Source organism: Coregonus clupeaformis, chromosome 40 (assembly GCF_020615455.1).
Source record: "Coregonus clupeaformis isolate EN_2021a chromosome 40, ASM2061545v1, whole genome shotgun sequence".
NCBI classification, from domain to species: domain Eukaryota; kingdom Metazoa; phylum Chordata; class Actinopteri; order Salmoniformes; family Salmonidae; genus Coregonus; species Coregonus clupeaformis.
Window position 1 is genome coordinate 11,907,253 of NC_059231.1, and position 14,781 is coordinate 11,922,033.

At 43.6% G+C, this 14,781-nt stretch overlaps 1 protein-coding gene across 2 annotated transcripts in view; it reads left to right on the top strand.

Moving 5' to 3' along the window:
* LOC121555201 (integrin alpha-V) overlaps positions 1–14,781 on the top strand; it is a 90,487-nt gene that overhangs the window by 68,411 nt on the left and 7,295 nt on the right. For both annotated transcript variants that reach the window (XM_045212078.1, XM_041869044.2), the window contains exons 18-26: positions 378–515; positions 1,312–1,379; positions 2,085–2,232; positions 4,462–4,554; positions 4,825–4,904; positions 6,655–6,735; positions 11,172–11,277; positions 12,510–12,674; positions 13,127–13,255. In XM_045212078.1, the coding sequence (XP_045068013.1) occupies positions 378–515; positions 1,312–1,379; positions 2,085–2,232; positions 4,462–4,554; positions 4,825–4,904; positions 6,655–6,735; positions 11,172–11,277; positions 12,510–12,674; positions 13,127–13,255 (1,008 nt within the window). The remainder of the gene's footprint in view (positions 1–377; positions 516–1,311; positions 1,380–2,084; positions 2,233–4,461; positions 4,555–4,824; positions 4,905–6,654; positions 6,736–11,171; positions 11,278–12,509; positions 12,675–13,126; positions 13,256–14,781) is intronic.

A 14,781-nucleotide genomic window follows, 5' to 3' on the forward strand; every position in this document is an offset into this window, starting at 1 on the left:
TAGAGTCAACATGGGCCAGCATCCCTGTGGAACGCTTTCGACACCTTGGGGGGGGGTGCAACTCAATATTAGGAAGGTGTTCTTAATGTTTTGTACACTCAGTGTAGAAAGAATAGTTGTGTGTCAAATGAGCTCCAAAGTGCTCCTAACATACCTAAAGCAGACATTTGTTTCATTCCTAGGGGTTTTGATTTTCTCTTTGGCCCTATTTCTAGCCTGGGAGCCAGTTTATGATTTATACAACCTTAAACAGGAACCGATCTGGCTACCAGGCTATACAGTATATTCCTTCCATTTTGTGATCAATAGAATAGTTAGCTATGTGTAATATTTGAAATACCCATCCCTAAACCCAACCCCATCTCTCTGCTCTGCAGGATGACTCTGAGTTCCGGGACAAGATCACTCCCATCTCTGTGTTCATGGAGTTCAGTTTGGACTACCAGCAGGCTGCAGATAAGACCGGCCTACTGCCTATCGTGGATCTGACTGCCCCCACCAACATCTCCAAACAGGTACACATACGTCTTTAACCAAGTCTACGTCCCAAATGGCACCCCTATTCCCGATTATAGTGCACTACGTTTACTACAGGCTCTAATCAAAAGTAGTGCACTATGTAGGGAATAGGGTGCCATTTGGGAAGGACAATAACTGTTGTGATCAGGTATAGAGTAGCACATGGTGAGTAGGAGAGGTGGGTCACATGGTGAAAAGGGGAGGTGGGTCACATGGTGAGTAGGAGAGGTGGGTCACATGGTTAGTAGGAGAGGTGGGTCACATGGTGAGTAGGAGAGGTGGGTCACATGGTGAGTAGGAGAGGTGGGTCACATGGTGAGTAGGAGAGGTGGGTCACATGGTCACATGGTTAGTAGGAGAGGTGGGTCACATGGTTAGTAGGAGAGTTGAGTCACATGGTTAGTAGGAGAGGTGGGTCACATGGTCACATGGTTAGTAGGAGAGGTGGGTCACATGGTGAAAAGGGGAGGTGGGTCACATGGTGAGTTGGAGAGGTGGGTCACATGGTGAGAAGGAGAGGTGGGTCACATGGTGAGTAGGAGAGGTGGGTCACATGGTGAGTAGGAGAGGTGGGTCACATAGTGAGTAGGAGAGGTGGGTCACATGGTGAGTAGGAGAGGTGGGTCACATGGTGAGTAGGAGAGGTGGGTCACATGGTGAGTAGGAGAGGTGGGTCACATAGTGGATCACGTGGTTAGTAGGAGAGGTGGGTCACATGGTCATATGGTGAGTAGGAGGGTGGGTCAAGTTTTTTGGGTAAACAAACTGTCTACTTGTGACAATGTTTTTCAGGCCCATATCCTACTGGACTGTGGAGATGACAACATCTGTAAGCCAGACCTCCAGCTGTCTGTATTGAGGTGAGCGCACCACCTCCTCCAGTATCTCATGCCACATTCATTCATTCCTAACATAGTTAGCCAACTCGAGCTGTTTTGGGCTGGTTACACATCCACCATAGTTGTTGAAACCATGCTGGAAAGGACAAAGTGATATAAAATATCTCAGCCAGCACAGTAAGGTTCTGGTTGACCATCTAGTGTGAATCAGGCATCAGTGAGATGGTCCTAACTTTTCCATTAGTTGTCTTTCTACCACCAGTGACCAGAAGGAGATTGTCCTAACTGAGTAAGGTTACAAAATCCCAGAAACCTTCCCAGAGTTTTCTGAAATCCTAGTTGGAGGATTCCCGTAATCAGGTGAGCATAATCAGGGAGGCAATCCTCCAACCAGGATTTCTGACAAACCTAGGAACTTTGGCATAGCAGAATTATGGAAACTTTCCCAGAGTCTAACTCCATTCTGTCAATCCGATCTCTGACTTCCCCACTGACCAGAAGCAGATCATTCTGTTAATCCGATCTCTGACCTCCCCAGTGACCAGAAGCAGATCATTCTGTTAATCCGATCTCTGACCTCCCCAGTGACCAGAAGGAGATCATTCTGTTAATCCGATCTCTGACCTCCCCAGTGACCAGATGGAGATCATTCTGTTAATCCGATCTCTGACCTCCCCAGTGACCAGAAGGAGATCATTCTGTTAATCCGATCTCTGACCTCCCCAGTGACCAGAAGGAGATCTACATAGGAGATGATAACCCCTTGACCCTGGAGGTGACAGCGGAGAACAGAGGAGAGGGGGCGTACGAGGCAGAGCTACATGTCTTCCTTCCTCCCCAGGCTGACTTCACTGGGGTCGTACGCAACAGTGAGGTAAAATAGAATAGTGGCCAGTGAAGACAACTAGGCCGATCTCTGCACCAGTGTGACAGATGTGATCATACTTTGTAACTCTCATACGTTGTGTTTTTAAAGAAAGTACTGTCCAGCCTGCGATCCCAGTTGATTGGTGTTTATTTTGACGATAGACACAAGGTAGCAGATTAGATGTGCAGGACAACAGTATGTTGATGGCTGTAGATTTGTGATTCGTCTTTTAGCATGGAAATACAGTGCCTTGCAAAAGTATTCATCCTCCTTGGCGTTTTTCCTATATTGATGCATTACAACCTGTAATGTAAATGGATTTCTATTTGGATTTCATGTAATGGACATACACAAAATAGTCCAGATTGGTGAAGTGAAATGAAAAAATAACTTGCTTCAAAAAATTCTAAAAAATAAATAACAGAAAGGTGGTGCGTGCATATGTATTCACCCCCTTTGCTATGAAGCCCCTAAATAAGATCTGGTGCAACCAATTACCTTCAGAAGTCACATAATTAGTTAAATAAAGTCCACCTGTGTGCAATCTAAGTGCCACATGATCTCATTATATATACACCTGTTCTGAAAGGCCCCAGCAAGGGGCACCACCAAGGAAGCGGCACCATGAAGACCAAGGAGCTCTCCAAACAGGTCAGGGACAAAATTGTGGAGAAGTACAGATCAGGGTTGGGTTATAAAAAAAAAACATGTTTGGTGTTCGCCAAAAGGCATGTGGGAGACTGAGCTTGAGCTGTTTGGCCATCGAGGAAAACGCTATGTCTGGCGCAAACCCAACACCTCTCATCACCCTGAGAACACCATCCCCACAGTGAAGCATGGTGGTGGCAGCATCATGCTATGGGGATGTTTTTAATCGGCAGGGACTGGGAAATGATGGATGGTGCTAAATACAGGGAAATTCTTGAGGGAAACCTGTTTCAGTCTTCCAGAGATTTGACATTGGGATGGAGGTTCACCTTCCAGCAGGACAATGACCCTAAGCATACTGCTAAAGCAACACTCGAGTGGTTTAAGGGGAAACATTTAAATGTCTTGGAATGGCCTAGTCAAAGCCCAGACCTCAATCCAATTGAGAATCTGTGGTATGACTTAAAGATTGCTATACACCAGCGGCACCCATCCAACTTGAAGGAGCTGGAGCGGTTTTGCCTTGAAGAATGGGCAGAAATCCCAGTGGCTAGATGTGCCAACCTTATAGAGACATACCCCAAGAGACTTGCAGCTGTAATTGCTGCAAAAGGTGGCTCTACAAAGTATTGACTTATGCACGCTCAAGTTTTCTGTTATTTAAAAAATATATATATATATTTTGCATCTTCAAAGTGGAAGGCATGTTTTGTAAATCAAATGATACAATCCCCCCAAAAATCCATTTTACTTCCAGGTTGTAAGGCAACAAAATAGGAAAAATGCCAAGTGGGGTGAATACTTTCGCAAGTCACTGTAACTGTGAATTAGCAGGGAGCTAATGACAATTAGAGAATGCTATCTAACCTGCTCTTACAGCAATAACATACAAACGCACATCCCAGGATGCTCCCAATATCTACCAGGCGCCGTTCACATACTGTGTCTATAGGAATACATAAACATGAAATAAAAAAATTCTGCAGTGTCAGGTGGAAACATAACCAACCCTTTTACTCCTGCTTCCCTCATGTTAATGTAATTTACAGTGAGTGTATGAAATATTAGGAACACCCTTTTGCCCTCAGAACAGCCTCAATTCGTCGGGGCATTGACTCTACAAGGTGTCGAAAGCGATCCACAGGGATACTGGCCCACGTTGACTCCAATGCTTCCCACAGTTGTGTCAAGTTGGCTGGATGTCTTTTGGGTGGTGGACCATACTTGATACGGGAAACTGTTGAGCGTGGAAAAACCCAGCAGCATTGCCGTTCTTGATCCACTCAAACCGGTGCGCCTGGCACCTACTACCATACCCCGTTCAAAGGCACTTAAATATTTTGTCTTGCCCATTCACCCTCTGAATGGCACACATACACTACCGGTCAAAAGGTTTAGAACACCGACTCATTCAAGGGTTTTTTCTTTATTTGTACTATTTCTACATTGTAGAATAATAGCGAACACATCAAAACTATGAAATAACACGTATGGAATCATGTAGTAACCAAAAAAGGTGTTAAACAAATCAAAATATATTTTATATACCAGGCGCACCGGTTTATTTTGTCTGTTTCTCCCTTCCAGACTCTGTCGAGACTGTCCTGTGCCTACAAGACAGAGAACCAGACCAGGGTGGTGGTGTGTGATCTGGGGAACCCCATGAAAGGAGGAACTAAGGTGAGTGGACGGAGAGAGAAGATGGTGACAGTCCCGTTGACCTGAATGGGGATTTTATTTCTATGACGGGTGTCGACGGACACCTAGTCAGCACCATTTCACCAGGTCAAATTCCCGGTACATATGAATGTACTTTGTGAATAAAGTTGATTCCGATTTCTGATCAGAGGGTACGCACTGAAACAGGCAGCCCAATTCTGATCTTTTATTGGCAAAAGATCTGATCTGAATGGTGATGATCCTGATGTTGTGGTGTGATGTCGTCTTCAGGTGCTGGCCGGTCTGCGCTTCAGCGTTCACCAGCTCTCCGAGCAGGACACGTCTGTCAAGTTTGACCTGCAGATACAGAGGTAATGATCTGGTAACAAAGGGTTCAGAATACCGTTATTCTTATAGCTTATGGAAATAAAATAACTTTGCTGAGCTTTATTTCTAACAACTGGGTATGTATACAAGTCTCTGTTGCAAGAGATGTAATCTTAATGAGCTTAACCTGTGTAAATATAATAATGAAACAGTGTCTCACACATCGAATGGTCTGTTATGAGTTTCATTCATAAAGTTAGTTAGGACCTAATTTGACTAAAGTGCTTTTAGAGAAGAGACTACCTACTGTGGTAACAGAGACAGTGTGAGACTAAAGGTGTATTCCCAAATAGCACCCAACTCCCTATCGACCAGAGCGAAAGTAGTGCACTATATAGGGAATAGGGGGGCCTTTTTTGGGATGCATAGTAAGGCATGGTATTTCTGTCGTCCCTGGTTGGATTCAAAGTGGCATGTAAATGACAGAGTAGCTGTATCCTCTGGATATCCTGTAAATGACAGAGTAGCTGTATCCTCTGGATATCCTGTAAATGACAGAGTAGCTGTATCCTCTGGATATCATGTAAATGACAGAGTAGCTGTATCCTCTGGATATCCTGTAAATGACAGAGTAGCTGTATCCTCTGGATATCCTGTAAATGACAGAGTAGCTGTATCCTCTGGATATCCTGTAAATGACAGAGTAGCTGTATCCTCTGGATATCCTGTAAATGACAGAGTAGCTGTATCCTCTGGATATCCTGTAAATGACAGAGTAGCTGTATCCTCTGGATATCCTGTAAATGACAGAGTAGCTGTATCCTCTGGATATCCTGTAAATGACAGAGTAGCTGTATCCTCTGGATATCCTGTAAATGACAGAGTAGCTGTATCCTCTGGATATCCTGTAAATGACAGAGTAGCTGTATCCTCTGGATATCCTGTAAATGACAGAGTAGCTGTATCCTCTGGATATCCTGTAAATGACAGAGTAGCTGTATCCTCTGGATATCCTGTAAATGACAGAGTAGCTGTATCCTCTGGATATCCTGTAAATGACAGAGTAGCTGTATCCTCTGGATATCCTGTAAATTACAGAGTAGCTGTATCCTCTGGATATCCTGTAAATGACAGAGTAGCTGTATCCTCTGGATATCCTGTAAATGACAGAGTAGCTGTATCCTCTGGATATCCTGTAAATGACAGAGTAGCTGTATCCTCTGGATATCCTGTAAATGACAGAGTAGCTGTATCCTCTGGATATCCTGTAAATGACAGAGTAGCTGTATCCTCTGGATATCCTGTAAATGACAGAGTAGCTGTATCCTCTGGATATCCTGTAAATGACAGAGTAGCTGTATCCTCTGGATATCCTGTAAATGACAGAGTAGCTGTATCCTCTGGATATCCTGTTGTTAAACCTCTTGTTTACGTTTTTACTTTTTTTTTACATTTTCGTCATTTAGCAGACGCTCTTATCCAGAGTGACTTACATATTGGTGCATTCACCTTATGATAGCCAGTGGGAATGATAGGCTCTCTACCCACGCTGCCTTATTCTGTTGACCAAAGTCACCGTTGAATTGTTTAGAATAGTTGAGAGTGTCTGGAGGAGTTGTTTTATAAGGCTTTAGCGCCAGTTCAAATCATTGGACGAAGTTACAGTAGTGATGCAACGGCGCCACCCTATGGACATTCTGTGTTATAGCATCAACCTGTACCGTGGTGTACACTGCTTATCTGATGTTTTCACCATCTGGTCTTTTTATAAGATAATAATGTATTGTCTTTCAGTTCCAACCAGTTCAGCAGCACCAGCAGGCTGGTCTCCAGCATCACAAAGCTGGCTGTCCTCGCCAAGGTGGATATCAGAGGGTATGTTGTTGACATGTCTTCTCACTCATTCTAATACCTATTTGCTCCAATGAAGGTCATTACTGATCCAAAAGCTTAGCCGTTAAATACTGAAATATCATCTGATTGAAGTGCGCAGAGACTGCTTCTTCACTTCTGTATATTCTCCTGCACCTTCTCTCACCCTAATGGGCAGGTGTGAGGTCACCAACATACAGTGCCTTCGGAAAGTATTCAGACCCCTTGACCTTTTTCCACATTTTGTTACATTACAGCCTTATTCTAAAATGGATAAAATAAAATAAAATCTATCTACACACAATACCCCATAATGACAAAGCAAAAACAGGTTTTTAGAAAATAAAATAAAAAACAGAAAAACCTTATTTACATAAGTATTCAGACCCTTTACTATGAGACTCGAAATTGAGCTCAGGTGGATCCTGTTTCCATTGATCATCCTTGAGATGTTTCTACAACTTGATTGGAGTCCACCTGTGGTAAATTCAATTGATTGGACATTATTTGGAAAGGCACACACCTGTCTATATAAGGTACCACAGTTGACAGTGCATGTCAGAGCAAAAACCAAGCCATGAGGTCGAAGGATTGTCCGTAGTGCTCCAAGACAGGATTGTGTCGAGGAACAGATCTGGGGAAGGGTACCAAAACATTTATGCAGCATTGAAGGTCCCCAAGTGGCCTCAAACATTCTTATTTTTATTTAATTTTTGTTTTATTTAATTTTTATTATTTGGGGGTAGATCAGCTTTAATATTGCAGATAGATTGTAACTTCCATCAATGGAATTGTCTGCATCACTTCCAATCCCCCATATGTTTTTTTTCTTCTCACAAATATACAGTGGGGAAAAAAAGTATTTAGTCAGCCACCAATTGTGCAAGTTCTCCCACTTAAAAAGATGAGAGAGGCCTGTAATTTTCATCATAGGTACACATCAATTATGACAGACAAATTGAAAAAAAAAAAATCCAGAAAATCACATTGTAGGATTTTTTATGAATTTACTTGCAAATTATGGTGGAAAATAAGTATTTGGTCACCTACAAACAAGCAAGATTTCTGGCTCTCACAGACCTGTAACTTCTTCTTTAAGAGGCTCCTCTGTCCTCCACTCGTTACCTGTATTAATGGCACCTGTTTGAACTTGTTATCAGTATAAAAGACACCTGTCCACATCCTCAAACAGTCACACTCCAAACTCCACTATGGCCAAGACCAAAGAGCTGTCAAAGGACACCAGAAACAAAATTGTAGACCTGCACCAGGCTGGGAAGACTGAATCTGCAATCGGTAAGCAGCTTGGTTTGAAGAAATCAACTGTGGGAGCAATTATTAGGAAATGGAAGACATAAAAGACCACTGATAATCTCCCTCGATCTGGGGCTCCACGCAAGAGCTCACCCCGTGGGGTCAAAATGATCACAAGAACGGTGAGCAAAAATCCCAGAACCACACGGGGGGACCTAGTGAATGACCTGCAGAGAGCTGGGACCAAAGCAACAAAGCCTACCATCAGTAACACACTACGCCGCCAGGGACTCAAATCCTGCAGTGCAAGACGTGTCCCCCTGCTTAAGCCAGTACATGTCCAGGCCCGTCTGAAGTTTGCTAGAGTGCATTTGGATGATCCAGAAGAGGATTGGGAGAATGTCATATGGTCAGATGAAACCAAAATATAACTTTTTGGTAAAAACTCAACTAGTCGTGTTTGGAGGACAAAGAATGCTGAGTTGCATCCAAAGAACACCATACCTACTGTGAAGCATGGGGGTGGAAACATCATGCTTTGGGGCTGTTTTTCTGCAAAGGGACCAGGACGACTGATCCGTGTAAAGGAAAGAATGAATGGGGCCATGTATTGTGAGATTTTGAGTGAAAACCTCCTTCCATCAGCAAGGGCATTGAAGATGAAACGTGGCTGGGTCTTTCAGCATGACAATGATCCCAAACACACCGCCCGGGCAACGAAGGAGTGGCTTCGTAGAAGCATTTCAAGGTCCTGGAGTGGCCTAGCCAGTCTCCAGATCTCAACCCCATAGAAAATCTTTGGAGGGAGTTGAAAGTCTGTGTTGCCCAGCGACAGCCCCAAAACATCACTGCTCTAGAGGAGATCTGCATGGAGGAATGGGCCAAAATACCAGCAACAGTGTGTGAAAACCTTGTGAAGACTTACAGAAAACGTTTGACCTGTGTCATTGCCAACAAAGGGTATATAACAAAGTATTGAGAAACTTGTGTTATTGACCAAATACTTATTTTCCACCATAATTTGCAAATAAATTCATAAAAATCCTACAATGTGATTTTCTGGATTTATTTTTCTAATTTGGTCTGTCATAGTTGACGTGTACCTATGATGAAAATTACAGGCCTCTCTCATCTTTTTAAGTGGGAGAACTTGCACCATTGGTGGCTGACTAAATACTTTTTTTCCCCACTGTATATATATATATATATATATATATATATTTTATATATATATATATATATATATATATATATATAAAATATATATATATATATATATATATATATATATATATATATATACATACATACATACATACATACATACATACATACATACATACATACATACATACATATACATACATATGATGGCCTTCATCATTCTTAAATGGAAGAAGTTTGGAGCCACCAAGACTCTTCCTAGAGCTGGCTGCACGGCCAAACTGAGCAATCGGGGGAGAAGGGCCTTGGTCAGGGAGGTGACCAAGTACCCGATGGTCACTCTGACAGAGCTCGAGAGTTCTTCTGTAGAGATAGGAGAACCTTCCAGAAGGACAACCATCTCTGCAGCACTCCACCAATCAGGCCTTTTTGGTAGAGAGGTCAGACGGAAGCCACTCCTCAGTAAAAGGCACATGACAGCCTGCTTGGAATTTGCCAAAAGGCACCTAAAGACTCTCAGACCATGAGAAACAAGATTCTCTGGTCTGATGAAACCAAGATTGAACTCTTTGGCCTGAATGACAAGCGTCACGTCTGGAGGAAACCTGGCACCATCCCTACGGTGAAGCATGGTGGTGGCAGCATCATGCTGTGGGGATGTTTTTCAGTGGCAGGGACTGGAAGACTAGTCAGGATCGAGGGAAAGATGAACAGAGCAAAGTACAGAGAGATCCTTGATGAAAACCTGCTCCAGAGCGCTCAGGACCTCAGACTGGGGTGAAGGTTCACCTTCCAACAGGACAACGACCCTAAGCACACAGCCAAGACAACGCAGGAGTGGCTTCGGGACAAGTCTCTGAATGTCCTTGAGTGGCCCAGCCAGAGTCCGGACTTGAACCCGATCGAACATCTCTGGTGAGACCTGAGAATAGCTGTGCAGCAACGCTCCCCATCCAACCTGACAGAGCTTGAGAGGATCTGCAGAGAAGAATGGGAGAAACTCCCCAAATACAGGTGTGCCAAGCTTGTAGCGTCATACCCAAAGAAGACTTGAGGCTGTAATCGCTGCCAAAGGTGCTTCAACAAAGTACTGAGTAAAGGGTCTGAATACTTATGTAAATGTTCTGAAATGTATAAAAACCTATTTTTGCTTTGTCATTATGGGGTATTGTGTTTAGATTGATGAGGGGAAAAAAAACTATTTAATCCATTTTAGAATTACATTTTACATTACATTTTTAGTCATTTAGCAGACGCTCTTATCCAGAGCGACTTACAGGAGCAATTAGGGTTAAGTGCCTTGCTCAAGGGAACATCGACAGATTTTTCACCTAGTCGGCTCGGGGATTAGAACCAGCGACCTTTCGGTTACTGGCACAACGCTCTTACCCACTAAGCTACCTGCCGCCCTATAATAAGCCTGTAACTTAACAAAATGTGGAAAAAGTAAAGGGGTCTGAATACTTCCCGAAGGCAGTGTACATCATAAAGTGCAGATTGCATTTAGATGATTGTTCTTTATAACCTATAACATCTAAACAAATAATAACAGCAAAGCAGTGCTTGTAAATGTCTGCCGGCTCAAATCCCAGGTGGGGCCTTCAGCTGTGTCTGTCTGTGCCTCAGAGCTGAGGGTTTAGCACAGAAGGGTTTAGCACAGAAGGGTTTAGCACAGAAGGGTTTAGCACAGAAGGGTTTAGCACAGAAGGGTTTAGCACAGAAGGGTTTAGCACAGAAGAGTTTAGCACAAAGGGGTTTAGCACAGAAGGGTTTAGCACAAAGGGGTTTAGCACAGAAGGGCTTTAGCCTGATGGAATGTATGTATTCTTGATAAGCTTGTGTATCCATGATACATGTCTGCTTAGCAAAGACAGTACTGATGTGCCCTACCACCTCTGATATAGTAATGGCTTTACTGATTCATGCTTACATTAACAGAATGTGAAGAAATGCAGAATGTACTTTATAAATCTGTATTTTGCCCAGTTGTGAACCCCAATACCCACCTCTCTCTGCTGCAGGGTGTCGGTTCCTGACCAGGTCTTCCTGCCCATTGCTAACTGGCAGCCCAAAGATAACCCTGTCGTAGGAGACGACATCGGTCCACAGATACTGCACATCTATGAGGTCAGCCATGACACTGTGTCTGAGTCTGAAATTGCACCCTATTCCCTATATAGGCTGGTCAAATTGCACCCTATTCCCTATATAGGCTGGTCAAATGGCACCCTATTCCCTATATAGGCTGGTCAAATGGCACCCTATTCCCTATATAGGCTGGTCAAATGGCACTCTATTCCCTATATAGGCTGGTCAAATTGCACCCTATTCCCTATATAGGCTGGTCAAATGGCACCCTATTCCCTATATAGGCTGGTCAAATGGCACCCTATTCCCTATATAGGCTGGTCAAATGGCACCCTATTCCCTATATAGGCTGGTCAAATGGCACCCTATTCCCTATATAGGCTGGTCAAATTGCACCCTATTCCCTATATAGGCTGGTCAAATGGCACCCTATTCCCTATATAGGCTGGTCAAATGGCACCCTATTCCCTATATAGGCTGGTCAAATTGCACCCTATTCCCTATATAGGCTGGTCAAATGGCACTCTATTCCCTATATAGGCTGGTCAAATGGCACCCTATTCCCTATATAGGCTGGTCAAATGGCACCCTATTCCCTATATAGGCTGGTCAAATGGCACCCTATTCCCTATATAGGCTGGTCAAATTGCACTCTATTCCCTATATAGGCTGGTCAAATGGCACCCTATTCCCTATATAGGCTGGTCAAATGGCACCCTATTCCCTATATAGGCTGGTCAAATTGCACCCTATTCCCTATATAGGCTGGTCAAATTGCACCCTATTCCCTATATAGGCTGGTCAAATGGCACCCTATTCCCTATATAGGCTGGTCAAATTGCACTCTATTCCCTATATAGGCTGGTCAAATTGCACCCTTTAACCTATATAGGCTGGTCAAATTGCACCCTATTCCCTATATAGGCTGGTCAAATTGCACCCTTTAACCTATATAGGCTGGTCAAATTGCACTCTATTCCCTATATAGGCTGGTCAAATGGCACCCTATTCCCTATATAGACTGGTCAAATTGCACCCTATAACCTATATAGGCTGGTCAAATTGCACCCTATTCCCTATATAGACTGGTCAAATTGCACTATATTGGGTTCCATGTCATGACGTTAGACCCACCATGTAATTTATCTGTAGATGAATGTCAACTGACGAATGTAAACTGACACAGCTGACCTTTTCACATAATACCATTAAATCGCCGTGATAAAGTCAGCGAAGCCCTCTTTTAACCGGCTAATCTGTCTTGTTTCCAGTTGCGTAACAGAGGCCCCAGCACCTTCAGCAAGGCCATGCTGGACATCGAGTGGCCCTACAGGTTCAACAACGGCTCTCTGCTCTACATCACCAAGCTGGAGGTGGACGGGGACGGAGGAATTAACTGCAGTACGGACATGGAGATCAACCCGCTCAATGTCTCAGTACGTCGCCTTCTCTCACTTCCATTTCAGCCATAGACACTGGCTCTTTTTCAAACAGTCCGAACAGTCTGTCCTCTCCTTGCCTCCTCCCCCTTTATTGCACTGATCTGAAAGAAGTGACCAGGTGAACGTCACAGCCTGGTGACCAGGTGAACGTCAGCCTGGTGACCAGGTGAACGTCAGCCTGGTGACCAGGTGAACGTCAGCCAGGTGACCAGGTGAACGTCACAGCCTGGTGACCAGGTGAACGTCAGCCTGGTGATAAGTTATAAACTAAGCTGCCACTGCGTTGTTACACCAGTCAGTATTTTCCATCAGTTCAGATGAAGGGGAGGAGACAATGAGGGAACAGATTGTTAAACAATTGAGATGGAGCCTACGTTGCTTTTGGTGACAAATAATAATCTTAAGTTATTGAAGGGATTTCCTCTCTCTCTCTCTGTCTGTTCTAGAATCCTCTGTCAGGAGAGACGAATGGTACAGCTTCCACCGGTGGAGACGGTACAGAGGGGAGGAACAGGAACCATGTTCACCGCAGAGAGCTGGAGAGGAAAGAGATGGAGGGAGACCTGGAAACCCTGGTAATGGCATGATTACCTGGCTAATGATGTACTGTCCATATACAGTTGAAGTCGGAAGTTTACATACACCTTAGACAAATACGTTTAAATTCAGTTTTTCAATATTCCTGACATTTAATCCTAGTAAAAATTCCCCGTCTTAGGTCAGTTAGGATCACCACTTCATTTTAAGAATGTGAAATGTCAGAATAATAGTAGAGAGAATTATTTATTTAAGGTTTTATTTCTTTCATCACATTCCCAGTGGGTCAGAAGTTTACATACACTCAATTAGTATTTGGTAGCATTGCCATTAAATTGTTTAACTTGGGTCAAACGTTTCGGGTAGCCTTCCACAAGCTTCCCACAATAAGTTGGGTGAATTTTGGCCCATTCCTCCTGACAGAGCTGGTGTAACTGAGTCAGGTTTGTAGGCCTCCTTGCTCGCACACGCTTTTTCAGTTCCGCCCACACATTTTCTATAGGATTGAGGTCAGGGCTTTGTGATGGCCACTCCAATACCTTGACTTTGTTGTCCTTAAGCCATTTTGCCAAAACTTTGGAAGTATGCTTGGGGTCATTGTCCATTTGGAACACCCATTTGTGACCAAGCTTTAACTTCCTGACTGATGTCTTGAGATGTTGCTTCAATATATCCACATAATTTTCCTTCCTCATGATGTCATCTATTTTGTGAAGTGCACCAGTCCCTCCTGCAGCAAAGCACCCCCACAACATGATGCTGCCACCCCCGTCCTTCACGGTTGGGATGGTGTTCTTCGGCTTGCAAGAACCCCCTTTTTCCTCCAAACATAACGATGGTCATTATGGCCAAACAGTTCTATTTTTGTTTCATCAGACCAGAGGATATTTCTCCAAAAAGTACGATCTTTGTCCCCATGTGCAGTTGCAAACCTTTTTTATGGCTGTTTTGGAGCAGTGGCTTCTTCCTTGCTGAGCGGCCTTTCAGGTTATGTCAATATAGGACGCGTTTTACTGTGGATATAGATACTTTTGTACCTGTTTCCTCCAGCATCTTCACAAGGTCCTTTGCTGTTGTTCTGGGATTGATTTGCACTTTTCGCACCAAAGTACGTTCATCTCTAGGAGACAGAACGCGTCTCCTTCCTGAGCGGTATGACGGCTGCGTGGTCCCATGGTGTTTATACTTGCGTACTATTGTTTGTACAGATGAACGTGGTACCTTCAGGCATTTGGAAATTGCTCCCAAGGATGAACCAGACTTGTGGAGATTTTTTTAGATTTTCCCATGATGTCAAGCAAAGAGGCACTGAGTTTGAAGGTAGGCCTTGAAATACATCCACAGGTACATCTGCAATTGACTAAAATGATGTAAATTAGCCTATCAGAATCTTCTAAAGTCATGACATCATTTTCTGGAATTTTCCAAGCTGTTTTCCAAGTCAACTTAGTATATGTAAACTTCTGACCCACCGGAATTGTGATACAGTGAATTATAAGTGAAATAATCTGTCTGTAAACAATTGTTGGAAAAATGACTTGTGTCATGCACAAAGTAGATGTCC